The 19,571-nt window shown below is 37.0% G+C and overlaps 1 protein-coding gene across 1 annotated transcript; it reads right to left on the bottom strand.

Moving 5' to 3' along the window:
* Positions 1-327: 327 nt before the first annotated feature.
* LOC107715521 (receptor-interacting serine/threonine-protein kinase 2-like) lies at positions 328-15,586 on the bottom strand. Its single transcript, XM_016521675.1, has 11 exons — positions 14,962-15,586; positions 12,864-13,017; positions 12,540-12,695; positions 10,937-11,094; positions 10,115-10,164; positions 8,277-8,438; positions 6,729-6,814; positions 6,454-6,546; positions 6,223-6,316; positions 2,457-2,681; positions 328-1,313 (listed from the first exon to the last, which is right to left on the bottom strand). The coding sequence occupies exons 1-11, from the start codon at positions 15,150-15,152 to the stop codon at positions 931-933; spliced, it is 1,752 nt and encodes a 583-aa protein (XP_016377161.1). The 5' UTR covers positions 15,153-15,586; the 3' UTR covers positions 328-930.
* Between the last annotated feature and the right edge of the window lie 3,985 nt (positions 15,587-19,571).

The raw sequence follows: 19,571 nt of genomic DNA, 5'->3' as shown, positions 1-19,571 counted from the left end.
GTCATATAGGTTTGGAAAGACATGAGGGTGATGACGACAGAACCGTTTTTGGGTGAACTATCCCTGCATGGCCAAACCATCAAACCACTGGTGTGCCAATGGACTTTATTTCGAACTTATTTAAAGTGATGCAAATGAAAAAGGGCCACGATACACAGTATGCAACATACCATCTGTTCAAAAGGTGATGTTCAACATCATGTCTAATTCTCAAGACGTATTTGTTGACTGAACCCATTGAATACAATGTAACTTACAACCCATCAAAGCCTTAACTGCATCTACCCTGACTAAGGTCTGCATCTGTCCACCAACCCTAACACAGCATTCAACACAAAGCGAAACAACGAACAGCCCTCACTGTGGGAAACAAGGAAGAACGAAACCACCGATTCACATGAGTTTTCATCAAGTCCAGACATGTAACTGTGCAGTAATATGGACGTTACTTGGCATTACAGGAGGGTGTGTTTTTCTTTATAACTTTACCTCAAGTCTTCTATTTTACCAAGTTCGCTGGCATGAAAAAAGTGCAGAAACGATTGCTTAGGCGTTTCACTGATTTTCCAAGTAGCAGCAACCAGATTCTTTTGATGGCTGGAATAAAGGTTTAAACGTGACAATGTCAAACCACCGTACTGCTTAAATTTGCATCCCTTTAATCAAGGATTTAGGCATTACGTCAACACAAGCCAAGTGATTATTTCACCATAGTCTGCCTTGTACGATGCGTTCAAGTTGATACCATAAAAAGTGTGTCATAGGCACCAACACCTTAACCACTGGGGCAAAAGCACTTGTCCAGGCACACAAAGTATCGGCCAAGCAGCACAAACAAATGTAAGAGCGTGTGAACAGGAACCATCCTTAACTGAAAGAAGGACTCACGGAGCACCAGTTCAAGAGCAGTGATTGGGAGCTGGGAGAAGGTCAGAAGTTTTGTGTGTTGTTGAAGGAGTGGGAGAGGAAGGGGGCGCTGGGGGCTGTATAAGGTGGCGGCGGAGGGCTGGTGGTGGCGAGGTCGGGGTAGGGATGCAGGCCCATCTGTTTGTTGTCCTGGAGCTTCCGCACCACCACGCGGCAGAAGTCCTCGCTATGCCGCTCGCAAGTGTCCAGAAGCTTCCGCACTTTGGCGGTACGCGTGGGCTGGTTCACGACCAGTTCATAGTCCTCGCGCATCAGCAGCTCACGGGACAACAGAGCGTCTAAACTCTGATTGAGACACGCCTCCGTCATCTGCCGCACGATGTCCTCCCTTCGGGCAGCAATCCAGCGAGCCGCCGGACCTTGAGTGTCCGATGCGGTGACAAAATCTGCAAGGACAGTCAAGAGTTTTGTTTGTTTGTTTGTGTTTAATGCCATTCCAGCTTCTGTGGTTATTTTCATGGCGAGAAATATTTTGGCTGAATTATATCATGTTTTTATAATTTATTTTTGCTAAAAACTCCAAAACTGTATTTGGCTTAAAGGGTTAGTTCACCCAAAAATGAAAATCCCGTCATTAATTACTCACCCTCATGTCGTTCCAAATCCGCAAGACCTCCGTTCATCTTCGGAACACAAATTAAGATATTTTTGATGAAATCTGAGAGCTCTCTGACCCTCCCATAGACAGCAAGGATACTATCACAATTAACGCACAGAAACGTAGCAAGGACATCGGTAAAACGATGTCAAAAAAAGAGGTTCAACCGTAATTTTACGAAGCATAATTTTAAAATCAACGTAATCAGCATTGTCTACTGAATGTAAACAACTCTGATTTACGTTGATTACGTTCTGGGGTACTCTCCAAAATGGCAGAAGATGGTAACTAGGGGAGAAGAATTGCTGAATAAATTATGTAATTATTGTTTTCTTTGCGAACAAAAAGTATTCTTGTAGCGTCGTAAAATTACGGTTGAACCACTGTTTTACCGATGTCCTTGCTACGTTTCTGTGCCTTGATCATGGTTATATCCTTGCTGTCTATGGAGGGTTAGAAAGCTCTCAGATTTCATCAAAAATATCTTAATTTGTGTTCTAAAGATGATCGAAAGTCATACGGGTTTGGAATGAATTAATTACAGAATCTTTGTTTTTGGGTGAACTAACCCTTTAACTCTGTTAAAAATCTCTTCAAAAAAGTTAACTGAATAAAAAAGTTCTCAAAGAGTTAAAGCCAGCACAATCTAATAAAACACGCTTAATGGATAAAGGGATTCAGCAAAGAGAACATGTTGGAGGATCTTCCCCATATATTAAAAACTTGTGTCATCCTGGAATGACCTATTCTACAGTGGGTATAAACAATCGGGTATAATCGGTTAGAAAATTTATAGAAAATAATTTTCCAACATTGGGACTAATTTCATAGTTTATTCATTGTATACAGATGACAGTCAAGAGAAAAGTTGATAGTAATTTATCTTATAGATGCTTCGGCACTGTTCAAGGTTTGGCTAACCTGTGGTTACCTTGTGGGTGTGGCTGCAGCGTGAGGGGTTGTATGGCAAGAGCCAGGTCGCTTTCACTCTGAGGCGTACGCGGTTTAAAAGGTATGTTGAGGTCAGACACAGGCTGCGCCGTCTGGTATTCGGGACTGAGGTTGTTCCGAGAGCAGTGGTCCACAAGAGGCTTTGGAGAATCAAGTGGAAGGGACATTAATGATGCCTGCGGACCAGCCTGAGCACCTGACACACCTGATGATGTAGAATAGCACCAATAAACGAGCCAGTTAAAAGAATCCAAAGGGCAGATGGAAATAAGATGAATAGATTAGGCGCATGTGATTACATTACCCCAACATTTTGTCATCGTTTACGCATTAGGGCTTTTCACACTACGCTTAACCTTGGGTTATTGTCAATCGAAAGGAACATTCATGATGACCTAGTTATTAAACTCTGCTCTGGAGTTTGCTCCTGCATTGTGGTGTGAAAATGTGTATGGTGTAAAACAATGTGGTGTTACAACATTATGATCAGTGTTGGGTAAGTTACTTTCAAAAAGTAATTAATTACTATTACTAATTACATCATCAATATTGTGTTTAAATTACTTTACTAATTACTCTGAAAAGTAATTTAGTTACTCAATAAGTAACAATTATTCAAATCGCTAATTAGGGTACATCTTAAAATCCCTATAAACCTTAGGGGAAAAAAAGCATAGACAATAGAAATTAAACTCTTTCTTTCAATTTGAGTCAAGCATAGAATAGTTTAGCCTTTTAGTTTTAAAACAACTGTAATACTTAAACATTTTTATAAAAAAATATAATCTTCTTTGGTTAACAAATAGAAATACTCTGCAATATCTGAATAACAAAAAAGCTTAAGAAAAGTTAAACAATACATTTCAGTTTGGCAAGATGTTCAGGAAAAGGACAACTAGTTAAATCCATACAGGTTTATTTAAAAATAACACGTTAACTAATGTAGATAAGAATAAATTACAGAAATGATCTCCTCCGCTGAATAAAGCCGCGTCAGATCGCGCTGTTCTTCTGAGGTAAATTCTGGCTTATTCCTCATAGCAGGTCTTCTTTCAAAAACGATGAAAATTAGATTCATCTTGATTTTTTTTTTTTAATCTATTTTTTGTATCTAGGCGAGGGCGTTTGCGTGCAGGTGACTGAATATAATGAGCTGAGACACAGGAAAGACTGTACCTCGCTTTACTTTCATACGGATTACATAATCAGAATATCCGTTTTCGATTTGAATTCGTTCATTTAAAAGTACACACTTCAAGCTTTCAGATACAGGAGAGACTGTACCTCGCTTTAGTTTCATATGGATTACATAATTAGAGAATATTCGTTTTCAATTTGAATTCGTTCATTTAAAAGTAGACAGACTTCAAGCTTCAGATATACGGGAAAGACTATACCTCGCTTTAGTTTCATACGGATTACATAATCAGAGAATATTCGTTTTCGATTTGAATTTGTTAATTTAAAAGTAGACTAAGCCTTCAGATACGGGAAAGACTGTACCTCGCTTTCTTACGGATTACATAATCAGGAATATTCGTTTTCGACTTGAATTCGTTCATTTAAAATTAGACACTTCAAGCTTTCTATAAACATATTTCTCATGTCTCTGTGTCAAGTATTCGCTGAGTTTCGGTTCATATTTGTGATGCGTAGAAAGTTGCTCACGGAGACCGTGACGGCAGAAAGCACACCCTGTTTGTATTGTTTATTTTACAAAAGCACAATGTTTTGTTGTTATTGTCAGTGTACACAAATAAAAGTAGGCCCTTTTTAGATGGGTATTTTTCTGAGTATTCAAGGTTTCTCTGTGAATCAGGAAAAACTGAAAGTGAACGTGCCGGCGTGCAGAGGGTTAAAGACGCAGCATTCAATTTTATCTTTAGATTGTAAATTTAGATTTCAAATTCAATATTGATTTTAGAACTGTTGAAATTATTTACAGTATGTAACGCAAGTACTTTATTAAGTAACTGTAATTAAATTACCTAAAAATGAACAGTAATCCCTTACTTTACTTTTTCAGTGGATAAGTAATTTAATTACTTAACGCATTACACCCAAAACTGATTATGACTAGATGCTTAGCAACACACATCTAACCCAATCCATATTCACATGCTTTGCACAGTCACAGAAACACTGTGCAATATATAAACATTCGTTTCAGCATTTAAGGGAAAAAATGACAAATGGTGATGAAAAACACATGAATTGGAGTGAAGAAGAGACCTTACCTTTATAGTCCATTCAGGAAAATATCAGTCGGCAATATATAATACGAGGATGTGCAATGCTAGATAATTTATGTACGTTCATTCATCCAATCAATGACACTGAGACCACATATGTGACCCTGGAGCACAAAACCAGTCATAAGTATCATGGGTATATATTTGTAGCAATAGCCAACAATACACTGTATGGGTCAAAATTATTGATTTTTCTTTTATGTCAAAAATCATGAGGATATTAAGTAAAGATCATGTTCAAATATTGTCCTATCCTAACAAACCACACATCAATGGAAAGCTTATTTATTCAGCTTTGATGTATGATGTATAAATCTCAACTTCAAAGAACTGACCCTTATGACTGATTTTGTGGTCCATGGTCACATATATCCAAATAAGAATGTTAACCCAGAGTTTAGGAATGTACAGACTGAAACAGCTTATGAAAAACCAGGATTAATTGTTATACACAGTTAAAGTATAAAAATTAAAAACAAAATAACCCAGGATTCTGTTTATGACACAGGGTTTAACTATTTCAAGTGTGAAAAGCCCTATTGTGATTTTTTTCCATTCAGCAATTTATTTCCATGGAAGAAATTAAAGGGTTAGTTCACCCAAAAATGAAAATTAGCCCATAAATTACTCACCCTCAAGTCATCCTAGGTGTATATGACTTTCTTCTTTCAGACGAATCTAGTCGGAGTTATATAAAAAATTGTCTTTGATCTTTCAAGCTGTTTAATGGCACTCAGCAGGTGTTGCATGCATCAGTCCAAAAGAAGTTAAATAAAAAGCGCCCATCCATAAAAAAAAAAAAGTGTCTCACACGGCTCCAGGGGGTGAACAAAGGCCTCCTGTAGCGAATTGATGTGTTTTTGTAAGAAAAATATCCATATTCAAAACGTAATAATCACTTTAATGTAACTTGCGCTCACTGTTGTACACGGAAGCAGTTCCGGGAGGATGACGTATGTAGGTCGGCGTTGCGCATGCGCCGGTCAGAAGTGACGCACGCGGAAGCGCAGAGGAGAGATCAAAACAAAACAACGGTCAAGAATTAGAAGTACAAAACGAGGATTGTAAAGAAGAATGTCGGAGGATTTCGATATAAGCCAAGAGGAGACTGGTTTTCCTTTGCTAAAGTAAGGAAAATTTGCTTCCTTTGCTCCTGTTAACAAACGTTGGTTTTCACGAGACTTTTTTTTTAATGGATGGGCGCATTTTAATTAAGTGCTTTTGGACTGATGCATGCAACACCTGCTGAGTGCCATTAAACAGCTTGAAAGATCAAAGACAATTTTTTATATAACTCCGACTAGATTCGTCTGAAAGAAGAAAGTCATATACACCTAGGATGGCTTGAGGGCGAGTAATTTATGGGCTAATTTTCATTTTTGGGTGAACTAACCTTTTAAGTCACACAATTAGTGAACAACACGAAGTTGAGTAAATGATGGAAGAATTTCATTTTTGGGTGATCTATCGCTTTTAGAAGAAATGAGTCCTTGCCTCGAGAGGGATTTGATATGGTAAGGAAGCCCGGATGGGACATTTCTGCTTCCTGGGAAGAGCAGGATCCTGATCCAGATGTGGAACTGTTGTCCTGTCATGTAACATGAAAAAATTAAGACACTCAACAGACTGCTCTTATCTTTGCTTAAATACTGAATTATCAACAACCCAGGACTTGTATATATATGTATAAATACAGTATATACTGTATATATAGAGGTAACTTACTGGCCAAGGGACATTTTGCTCCTTCACAATCTTTTCCTCAATTCTTTTTCCGTTTGTTTGAGTCGATGAGCAGCAGCTTGATGGCCTCATATACTGAGGAAAGGAATGCATGAGAAATGGTAATACATTAAATTGTTGTTGTTTTTTACCTAAGAGCCAGAAGATACAATCAAATTATTTCCATTTACTAAATGTAGACAAAAATAGGCATTCAAATTTAAGTTCTCCACGCATAATTCATCCATGCAAAGTCAGTCTAACCCTTAAAGACTCACCTTACTTCGTTTGACTTCCAACACTGCTTCCAAGAAATCAATCTCATCAAATCTTCTCATCATGGGCTCCAGTTCAATAAGACAATCTGTACAAACATGAAAGACAAAGCAGCTATTAAGCTACAAAATAATTAATTAAAGCTGCAGTCCGTAACATTTGGCTCTCTAGTGGTTAATAAACAGAACTGCATGTGTCTTGCGGAAGAACATTGTAGCTGGGGCTACTTCTCCCTGTTTATGTCTATGACGAATCACGCAGGTACTCTAAAATAGTCTGAATATAAAAACTTATTATAGGTGTACCATAGTGAATCAGGATAAGCCAAAAAACACGGTTTGGAAAATGGATAAATTATGTAAATTTTGAACACAAAAAAGGTACAGACTGCAGCTTTGAGTAAAACAAAAACAAATAAACAATATCTAAAATTAGCACCACACAAAGCATTCCCAAACTTTTTCTGTCAGCTAAACTCATTTGACCTAAAATAAATATGGCGTTATTTTAATGACAAATGTCGAGACTGCATTATTGTAGCGCGAAAGCACATTAATATAATGCGCGAGTGCGAATCTCTCCGCTTGCACGCGGATTTCCTTTGCTCTCGCACAAAACCGGACACGCGCGCTCAGAGAGAGTGCGCGCACTTAAAACGTGACAAAGCAGCTAAACAAATAAAATATTTATTATTTAATTATTTGATATTTCATCTTTTTTAGTAAGTGTTTTACTTTTTTATGATTTAATTAATTATCAGCTTTTCAACAGCTCTGAATCTCAGTTTGGGAAACCCTGTTATAACTTGCACACCATCAATAATGGTTCACACCAATACAGTGATGCAGGATGATGCACTTTTGTAGGCCAAAACCCGGAAACAAGTAAGCATTTGAGCAATTTCAGTTGAATTTTCTGAATGGCTTTTTTTTTTTTATATGTTTTTGGTTAAATGCCTGAAATAAGGTCTGTGGTTAACACAAGCTCAAGTTATGCTTACTTTTTATTTAATATAATAGTAATAGTACTCAAATGAACTCACGTCTGTGCCAAAAGATCTTTACTCAACATAGCCTGCTGCTTACTAGGAAATAAAATTGTCTATTGTTAATGGGGCATGTTAAAAAAATAATCAATGCCTAAATCTAGATATTAGACTTTCATACGGTTTGCTTTAATTTCTGATTTATTAAACCTTATCTGGTTAATAGACAATTCTAGATGAATGACACATGAAGATGACCCCACTGCTCTCTGTCGGTTCACAGTCATTTCCTCATTCCCCTGATCTGTTGCAGGGTTTGTAAAAGAGAAAACTTTACTTGTAATGACTCAACATTTCTACTTGTCTTGCAACACCAAATTTTATCATGATATGACAAAATTGCCAGTAAAGACCAATGACTGAATTGTGGTTAGACATTTAAAATAATGAACAAACCACAAGAACAGGTCACCCTATTGGATTGTGACAACATGAAGCAAACAAGTTCAGAGGAATTGTGAAAAGCAGGGGAAAGGTCAAAGGTGGGGCGCGGGCTCACACTCACTGAGAAAGGAGGGCCGTTCATCTGGGTTGGCGGTCCAGCCGCAGGTCATGAGGTTAATGAGGGTCTCTCGGCTGGGGATGTCTGCTGGCAGACTGTCCAGGTCCGTGTCGGGTCGCGATCCGCGGAGAACGCTGAACATGATCTGCATGGGATTGGTGGCCTCTGCTCACAGAGAGAACAAGAGGACAGTGTCAGAGAATTGAGGAATGTTGCCTGGAAAGACGGGCTGCAGATTATGAAACGGAGGAGGAAGTGTCCATGAGAGGAAATCTGTGTCATCGTTTTTTGGTATCAAAAACATGACACAGCAAAATGTGCTTAGTGTTGAGTGAGTAGGGCTGCACAATGATTCTGACTTCACTGGTTGCTGTGTTAGTTTCAAATACTAGCATAGTTTATCAATATTTTGAATTAGTTTTTATTTTTATATTTTAGTTTTCCTTTTAATTTTAGTTGAAGTTTTAGTAATTTTGTTGTGCTTTTTTTTTTTTTTACAAATTAAATATTGTTTTTATTTCGTTTTAGTCATTTTTAGTACATCAAGTTAAACTAAATGAAAATGAGAGACTTTGCCAGTAACACTTTAGTTTAGGGACCAATTCTCAATATTAACTAGTTGCTTATTAGCATGCTTGTTACTAGCACATTGACTGTTTATTAGTACTTATAAAAGCACACATTAATGCATTATTCTGCATGAGAGATCCATTAATCCACCACATACCTAAATTTAACAACTACCTTACTAATTATTAATAAGCAGCAAATTAGGAGTTTACTGTAGCTGAATCTTGGTTAATAGTTAGTTAACAGTGAGAACTGGCCCCCAAACTAAAGTGTGACCACTGTGCCTTGGCAACTAGCTGAAATAAAATCAGATTAAAGTTTTTTGTTTTTTTTCCAGTTAACATTGATTTTATTTGAAGTAACAGATTTTTTTTACAGTTTTAGTTAACTTTAATAACCCTGCTGTTATGTGCTGTATGTGTTGTACTGAATAAAATAAGCAGGGAAAACTTTCAGAGTATTTTAGTACAGTATTTCATCCATGTCAAAGAAAGTCTTTATAACTTAATGAAAATTTGGTTTTGCTATTTTACTGGTATTTTAAGCACGGCATAATACAGGTCTAATAAAGGTCCAATAAAACCATATGCAGATGCATCCTGCCGTTTATTATGCCCTTTTTTAACTAGTTAAAAAGTTAATTGGGGTGGTTATTGCAGTCTCGTGTGTTCCAGTTCTAATTTCTTTGTTGCTTCCACTCATACTGATATTAGTGTTCATGATACAAAATAGTCAACATGAAAGATCTTCACCACAAGCACAGTGATGCACAAATGAGGAAATATGCTTTGTTGTCTTAAACACACAAAGAGAAGAATCTGCTCTTGAATCAACTCAATGGAATCAGCTCAAAATAACAATGTAATTTAAAACCCAAATATAATTAGCATTAAAAATTAATCAATCTAAAATGACCCTACGTATCTTGGCTGAAGTTTTTGCATGTTTTAATAAAATGCTTTGAATAAACTCTTTTCATGTGACAAAAAAAAAAATCATACAGTCAAGCTGTAAACATATTTCTATATTTGTGCTTTATTAAGAAAACACCCTGAAAGACTGTTAACCCAAGAACTGATATTCAGTCCGATTCGTGAACGTTTTTTTAAACCAGATCACTAGATTCACAGAAAAGATCTGATTAAAAAGAATGCGTTATTCACTATTTTCAAGAATGTAACATTTTTCAGAATGTAACATAAGACATATGAACTATGTGACTGTCGTGGAACCCATTAGTACACTTTTCTATAATTCATGATGGACCCTACCTTCATATGGTATCCGTCTTGAAAGCACTTCCCACGTGATGATGGCGTAACTGAAAAAGGAAGCACAGAACAGATGAGAGAACGGTTTCACTGCTGCATCCACATCTGGCAATCCCCCTCTGGAGATAAAACACACACTGTCCTATCTGTGTAATAATTTCAACATGCCCTCTGACTAAGACAGGTTGACATTTAGCTTCTAAATCACTTCCCTTTTTTTGACCAGAGCAGTGAAGGACAAAATAAAGGTCTCTTTCATGGGTAGTTCTGGTGAGCTTTGATTAAACCCAGGAACTGGTTTAATTTTTTGTTCTGTTTCCCAGCCTCTCTCTTTTGTTCTGAAGAATTGGTAAAGTATTTTATCATTTCCAATATCCTGTACTGCTATATTCCTCCCTCCCAATCAAAGAGTTTGCACATCTGTTGTTTTTCCATTCACTCATGCCTTGGATAAGGATTTTATAGATTTATAGATGATAAAATATTTTAGAGGTAAAAATAACTAGAAACGTTTCATGACTTTTGCAGGCCTGGAAATCACTTTTTAAATTCCCTGACATTTCCAGGCTCACCATATGAGCTCTGAAGATGAGTTAAGGGTGGAACATGTCCCTCATCTGACAGGAATTTTGCGGAGTCAGCATTAGACTCGGGCCATGGTGCAATAAGGACATCTGAACGTCTTAAGGGGATGCCCCCTCAAAAAATACAGGAACTGAGAGAGAGCAGTACATTAAAAGCATGTAGTTGAAAGAATTTGGAACTGAGAAGTTCACCCATCTGGTCAAAACTGGAAGCTTTATCAAATCTACAGAAACTGACCTGTACATGTCATATTTGACATCAGCTCTGCGGTTCTTGGAAGGTTCATACTCCTCAGGTGGCATATAGATGACCGTGCCTCCCATTTCGGCAGGTTTGGAGCCGGACCCTTTAGTGATAGAGAGCTGGCGCCATTTAGATAAGCCAAAATCAGCTATCTATTCACAAACACAGACATACAAGATGCACATTAGATCAGAAAATCCAATGTGAAATCCCAACAAAATACATGGTAACGCATTAGTTTAGGAACCGATTCTCACTATTAACGAGTTGCTTATTAGCATGCCTACTACTGGCATATTGGGAGTTTACAGAAGCAAAAATCATAGATAACAGCCACTTAATAGAGAAAATTGGTCCCCAAACTGAAGTGTGACCAAATATATTACATACTTTAAAAATGTATGCTGATTAATGGTTGAATTAAAAAAAACAATATAGGTTTTCCAACGGTGTCTGTCAAGACACAAAATTAAAAAGGGCACCACTGTACTACATTCATCAGCATTTTCTAACCCTTGTTTTTTTTCAAACTTTTTTGTAAAACAACAGAAACAAAATGTTGTGCTAGCATTTTTTATCCATTTCCAATTACAATGAAAGAAGACATGGGTTTTAAAGGCTGCATGTCAACACTTTTTAGTGAATAACAACTAAAATGTCAGTCTGCTCCACATGCAAAACTATTCTATGGCTTTAAAAAACTTAAATTACTGCACACAAATCACGTGGAGCACTTCCATGATACTTTTGTGTCCTTTTTTGAAGCTTTAGAGCTCCAGTCTAGGCTTGCTGCGATAGACGGTGTTTTCGGTTATACTGGTGTTAAGCTGTAACATTTACGTAATTTGCCTACCGACGGCACCGCCCCCCCACCGTCATTTTGATTTTTTTATAGTAACAAAAATCATTTAGCCTAGTTCAGTTAGAGGACAGACACTTTTAAATGTGTTTATGCCGTTTAAGGTTCAAAAAACACATTATTTTCCACATACTGTAAGGTTCAAAAAACACATTATGTTATGCAAATCTTCGCACATCGTGACGTAGACATGTGGGGTGTGTTAGAACGAGCCGTTTTAGGTAGGCGTGGTTGACTCTTAACTTTTATAAAGAATATCTCTTTGGATTTGAGACTTTAGTCTTTGCAACTTTACAGATCTTCTATATGCACCAAGAGCTTGTAACACTCCAAAGAGAAAGGAAAAATTGAAATCGCATCATATGACCCCTTTAAGGCATAATTCAAAAGTATGAGTATTCACTTATAATGTTTAAAATGGAACAAAAGAGGCTTTTTATAGCAGTAAGACATTCAAACTTGTGAAAGAAACATGAAACGGTCTGGAAAGAATAGCTAGATGAGAAGAGCAGGCTTACAAGATACTGACACTGATAACATTCAGACAAATATGGAGCTCAGCACTTTACAACAAGCGCTCAAATTCCAACAAAAACATCGATAGTTGATCACCTTGACGTTCAAATACTTCAATAACAGCTTTCATTTGCAAGTTCCAGGAAAATAGATCTACAAATGCATCCAAACACATATGTGAAAGTGTAATAAAATGGGGTATGGAGACATCTTCAAGCAAACCTTAACATGGTACTCCCCATCCATCAGGATGTTCTGAGTTTTAAGGTCATGGTGTAGAAGGGGTGGCGTCATATTGTGGAGGAAGTTTACTCCTAAAGCGATCTCATAAAGGATACGCAGCCTCAATGGCCAGGCCACCACTGGGTACATATCTTTCTGTAACGCAATAAGAAAATACAGAAGTGAACATTCAAGAACCTCAATGCCATAAAGCAGAAAGTGAAACTGCGCATTACTCAAACTCAAAGTGAATTCTTACATTAATACTACCAGACTAAACAAGAAGTATGTCATGTAAAAGGAATGCTGTTTGTACATTTATACCTCATGCAGGAGCTCATCCAGTGATCCGTTGGTCATGTACTCGGTCACAATGCAGAAGAACTCGGGCTCATTACACACCCCAAAGATCTGGATGATGTGGTTAAATCGAGCTTTGTGAAGAACCTCAGCTTCCTTCAATAAACAGTTCCTTTCCCTGCAAAAAAGATGAATAATTAGACAAGGACTGGGGGTTTCTCTGTCAGACAATATCATGAGATACAGTGTAAGTTATTAACTGCCTGGTTTCCCACAGCTTTTGACCAATGAATTTACACAATTTTTTCCTTTATTCCTTGCATTATCCATTCTTCCATGGACTTCGTTCAATCTTGGAACAGTTCGTAAATTAAGGTACTTTTATGGTGCTTCAGTTTCCTTTTAAAGGCCATTCATTATAATAGCATGGAAAGAGTATATTAAAATTATATTAAATATTAAAATACACAATATTACATTTCTGGACAATACTGATAAGCTGATCATTATTTTCATAATAATGGATGATACCAAAATTAAATTGTATTCTGAATACATTGAAAATTAAACACAGTGAACTAAAATCAATCACTTTAAATGGTACAAGTGAGTTTATAAACCTCAATGTTATTGTATACAGTCTAAAATCATGTAATTTTGGGATTCGCTAAAGATTAAATTGAACAATTTTAGTGAAATGTTATTATGGTTTTTAAAGGGTCAGTTAACCAAAAATGAAAATTTGGTCATCATTTCTCACCTCACAGACTTTTGTTCATCTTTCGAAACACAAATGAACATATGTGACCCTGGAGCACAAAACCAGTCTTATGTCGCTGGGGTATATTTGTTGAAATGGCCAAAAATACATTGTATGGGTCAAAATGATAGATTTTTCTTTTATGCCAAAAATCATTAGGGTATTAAGTAAAGATCATGTTCCATGAAGATATTTTGTAAATTTCCTACCGTAAATATATCAAAACTTAATTTTTGATTAGTAATATGCATTGCTAAGAACTTCATTTGGACAACTTTAAAGGCGATTTCCTCAATATTTTGATTTTTTTTGCACCCTCAGATTCCAGATTTTCAAATAGTTATATCTCGGCCATATTGTCCAATCCTAACAAACCATACATCAATGGAATCTTATTTATTCAGCTTTCAGATGATGTATAAATGTCAATTTCTTAAAATTGCCACTTAAGACTGGTTTTGTGGTCCAGGGTCACAAATTTTCAATGAAACCAGAGAGATTCCTGTCCCTCCACTGAAAGTCACCCAAAACTCTTGTGTTTCAAAAAAAGCTAATAAAATTTGATTCATATGGATAACTTTTACAATTTCTTAATGTTCTTTGTGTTTCGAAGATGAACAAAAGTCTTATATGAGTGAGAAATGATGACAAACTATCACTGAGCGATAGAGGACAACATGGACCCTAATTTGTCAAACTTTTAACATTAATTATCCAATATAGGATGATTCTGAAAAAAAAAAATCTCTAAAAACAGATAAACGTTATGATACAGATATTGTGCATCTCTAGAACAGTGACTTTATCTTGAAATTCTCCTTTAGTGTTCCACAGAAAATAACAAAATAAAAAACAAATAAAAATAATAAGGGTGAGTAAAAGATGACAGACTTTTAAGGGAACTTTAATCGCCTTAAACTTTCACTCAAAATATTTCCATGACTTTAAAGTTTAGCTTTATTATTATATTTTTTTTTTTAGAATTTCACTTCTTTACACGTCTTTTCCAGGTCTGGAAATGACATCCCAACACATGTCCAGGTTTTCCATGATCTTAGAAACTTCTCAGCTGTAACTCGGTGCTTTTTTAGCACAAAACAGTCAGGGTTTGTCACAAAAGAGCTCGTGGCCCATCATATCCCTACTGAAAATACATTCAAACGTCTTGAACATACAGTTCCTTTAAAGCATGCTGTCTGACCGCATACTTAACGAATGTACGTAAGTGCTGCATAGTAGTTCAGATCAGTGACCTTTCCTAAAAACCTGCAAAAGCCATACCAGACTGAAACGATCGCAGCGCATAAACAGCCCAGCAATCATCGTGCATTTAAGGAAGCAAAGTGCGCTGACTGAACCCACCTCTCACCAACCGGTGAATCCAGTTTCAAGCACTTGATCGCCACTGTGGTGCGCCAGTCGCTGTGCTGCGCCCTGAACACGGTCCCAAAGCCTCCCTTACTGATATAGTGCAGGTCCGTTAATTTCCGATACGGGATCACCGGTAAGGTGCTGGTGAGACTGCAGATGTTGACGCAGCCGGTGTGCTCCATGTTTGAGGATATTATGAGATGAGACGGGCCCGTTCAGCTTCAGTAGAAAGGGGAACTGAAAGCGCACTGTTACAGCTGAAAACCCTCACAGAGACAATATCGCGCACGTATCTAACTCACATGTTGTGAAGGCGGTCTAATCTACACTACCAAGAGACGGGCGTTTAGGTGACTACTAATTTATGTAGTCAAAATATCCCTGTTAAAAGTGTCCCTGAAACAACAGATGGAAAAGAAATGTGTCCTACGGATCGCGCTTGGAGACACGCCCCCAATCCGAACAACGCGTTTTATATCACGCCATAAAACAAACCGCCAATTACCGCCAAAATAAAATAAAATCACCACAGTTTGACATTTAACGATTACGAAGCGTGGTCGTGGTGGTGGCTGAGCGCTCGATAAATATTTCGCAGGTGTGTGAACTGTGAATGAGTGGGTCGGACTAAAACCGCAACGCTATGTTTTTTTTTTTGTGTAACCACCCGTGTAGTCCCGCCCTTGACATGCGGATAGATGAATGACATCTCAACTAGCCAATCACAGACGTCTTGTAAACCCTTACAGCCAATCCTGTCGTAGGGGGCGGGATTTTTCGGAAAACAGGTAGGGGAAAAAAACAACGCCGATCACACGACTGTGTGACTTCAGCTTCCGGGTCTCAAAGGGTTCTGCATTTTGATTTGATGACATTTTTTGGGGGTACATTCACCAGACCTGAACATTGTGAAGTGTCAACAGCTTTTTTATTATCATTATTTTTGTTGTTATTAAGCGTATATTAACTTTTACACATAACATAACTTTTAAAACCGAAAATATCATTATCTGGACGTTTGCTGTGAAATTTCATACACGATACACAGTTTCGACTGCCGCTTGCTATCGTGTTTATTTATTTACTTATTTTGTTTGTTTATAATAGTTCAATTAAATATAATATAGTTAGGCTATGTATAGTGTTTTATCGTCCACGTTTTTGAACTTATTTGAACTGTTTAAAAAATGGTCAAAGACGTCGGTCTGACGTTTGTATATGTTTTTGACCCAGGAAGGCTTCCTGGGTTATTCCATTATGATGTAACAAAGGGAATTCCCAAGAGATTTTTCCTCACAGTAATATGGCACTGCATCCAGCCTGTTATAAAAAAACAGAGAAACTTTAAAGAAATGTATGCTGACATGCAATAGAAATAAATCCCATCCTCGGGTACATCATTGGCTGTGGTTCTGGGTTCAATAATGATAACAACAAGCTGTCATGCAGAGGATGGAGCTGGTTGCCTTGGTAACCTGAAGTGGAGAGGAAGTGCCCTGAGTTACATTATTGCTCATTCTGTAAATGGTGATGATAGTGACAATAACAACCAAGTATATTACTGGACATGTGGTGTATAGGAGTAAGTTATTTGGTATTTTTTAATGTAAAGTTACATCAGTTGTGGAAGAAAGACTGCCATCTATCAATATGGAATTTGAAACGCCCAGCTATAAAACTTAATGTTACTGCTTTTCAAATGTTTTTTTTATCCAGAGTGTCAGAGTGGGTGATTATTAAGTGACTAATTTTTTTGCAAATTGCATCGTTTTGCCAGTAGATGGCGATAAGCGACTGTCAGCACTGATTCAGTGCCACTGTATGTTACTCGAAAACACTGCAATCAGTTAGGATGGCCTATCATAGCCCTCGGACCGAGAAATATGATTGGACGAACATTTTATGGTCCTACGCCTTCCATAGACGATATAAATATACATTTATGTAGACCACTTAACTTATTGATTGCTACTGGGATGTGAACAGACTTTCAAGCAGCACAACATAAAAGGTTTTTGAACAGAAACACTTACCTTGGCTTTGTTTAGAACTGTTTTTATCGGTGCAGCAAAAATAGACAAAGCAACTGGAAATAGTATATCTAATACTGTGTCTCATGTGTCAATCATTATTATTATGTTATACTGTTGTTATAAAAGCAATATTGCGCAGTAAAGAAGAAAATCAGCAGATTATTGCAAAAGTGGAATTTTTTCAAAAAAATTCAAGTATCAAAAAGTTATAGATGTTTAAACTTAGAGGTGCCCTTGAGCAAGGCACCGAACCCCCAACTGCTCCTCGGGAGCCGCAGCATAAATGGCTGCCCACTGCTCCGGGTGTGTGTTCACGGTGTGTGTGTGTTCACTGCTGTGTGTGTGTGCACTTTGGATGGGTTAAATGCAGAGCAAAATGATATATAATGTATGATGATTACTAAAAGATTTCATAGAGAAAAAAAAAGAGAGAAAAAAAGAGTGCCAAACGTCCCACAGGTGGGACGGTGACAGTTATCATTTAGCAATTGCATTAATTATTAAAGTCACCAAAAAACAATGCTTTAGGTGAAAAACAAACATTCTGAATATCATTCGTGCAATGTAATACATTAAACAAATTATTTCGTTTTCTTTCATAAAAAAGGAACTGGAAAAAAACAATGAGATGAAGAAAAGTTATTGTAATCTTTTGACAACCCTAATGTTTTTTTTTTGTCATATTTTTACAGGTTTAACAAAGCAAAATGGAAATATTTTCAGCCCTCCGGCTGGCGTTCACAGCTGCTGAATATGGGCCAAGTGAAAGTGGGTTGTGTGGCCCATCACTGGGCCGAACCAATTTTGCTATGTGGGATTAAACAGAGCTGAACATACTTCACTTCTGGACATACATGGGGGAAGTATTGCTTTGAGAGATTGAAACAGATTATCGTACATGGTGGGGTGCCCATTCTGCTGAGATATTTTATACTTCATATTTATAATTAAAGGTTGTTAATGAAATTAAGAAAGGTCAGAATGAAATACAGATGTTTCTGTCTGGTATGCCTACACACACACACACACACATACATGTCTGGTTTGCTATCCTGACTCTCCATAGGCGTAATGGTTTTTCTACTGTACAGACCGTATATTCTATTGCCCTACACCAACCCTACCCCTCAAAGGAAACTGTGCATTTTTAGATTTTCAAAAAACTTAATTCTGTGTGATTTATTAGCTTGAGAAATCTTTTTCTCAACATTATAAACGTCTTTACTGTCACTTTTGATCAATTAAAACATCCTTGCTGATGTTGAAAATAAAAAGAAAGAACAGCATTTATCTGAAAAAATAATCTGTAGCATTCATTTGTCAATCAATTAAATGCATCCTTACTAAATAAAAGTATTAATTTCTTTAAAACATTAATTTTTTTATTTATATTTTTTGCTGAACCCAGACTTTTGAGCGGTATTGTACAGTATAATAGATCAGATCAGACCAGACAGTTCCTTTGATATAATTTTTGGACTGTTATTCAGCTTTACTACAGGTATGGGGGTTTTACACACACACACACACACACACACACACACGTCTGGTTTGCTATCCTTGTGGGGACTCTCCATAGGTGTAATGGTTTTTCTACTGTACAGACCGTATATTCTATTGCCCTACACCAACCCTACCCCTTAAACCTACCCCTCACAGGAAACTTTGTGCATTTTTAGATTTTCAAAAAACTTCTGTCTGTGTGATTTATTAGCTTGTTTACCCGTGGGGACCTCAATTTAGGTCCCCACCGTGACACGTGTCCCCATGAGGCTGTGTGTATTCAGGTTTAAGTCCCCACCAGAATAGAAAAACAGGTACACACATACACACACACACACACACACACACAACCAAAACTACATTACAGTTAGAGTACATTTAGCAAAATCAAGTATGTAATGCATTCTAGAAAAAATTGAGATAAATTTCGACCGATTTCTAGCTATTTTATTATACATATGCTAGTCCATATTCATACCAGACACTGACTTTCAGTAGCTAGCATAATATAAAAAATGGCTAGTTTATTATGAAAACCAGTAATGAACTGCAGAATAAATGATGTAACACAATGGAGATTTCTCGTTCATTTACAGACTGATTTAAATGCATTTTTAAAAAGGGCTTGTTACCATCCAGTGAATTTCAAACCCACCGCAAGTCCCAATGGCGCCATCTACTGCCTAGCAGTAAATCCTGCATTAGGATTTCACATCTGTCCTGATGGATCCCAGCAGCGATGTGTTCATTATTTTTCCAGACCTAACAACAAAATGCAAGACAAAGGCAGTCATTGGGGAACTTTTATGGTGTTGTGAAACCAGTCATTAAACAGCAGGGAGGGAGAATGGACCAGTTTTAATTATTCATTAATTAAATGACTAACTACATTACAAAATGCGTTGATACTTTGTCATTGTTTTTCTCAGATGCTACATGACTCTGCAATACTGTTTCAGATAACTGTAATAAAATGTAGCTAAAATGAAATAAATAGGGGGGGGGGTATCGGAAATGTATTGTTTTTGTAGATCCACATTTACCATACCGTGCAAATACAAATGA

The sequence above is a fragment of the Sinocyclocheilus rhinocerous genome, unplaced genomic scaffold (assembly GCF_001515625.1).
Source record: "Sinocyclocheilus rhinocerous isolate Xijiao unplaced genomic scaffold, SAMN03320098_v1.1 scaffold510, whole genome shotgun sequence".
Lineage (NCBI taxonomy): Eukaryota > Metazoa > Chordata > Actinopteri > Cypriniformes > Cyprinidae > Sinocyclocheilus > Sinocyclocheilus rhinocerous.
Note: the sequence above shows the minus strand (reverse complement) of the source record. Positions and strands in the feature narration are given on the sequence as shown.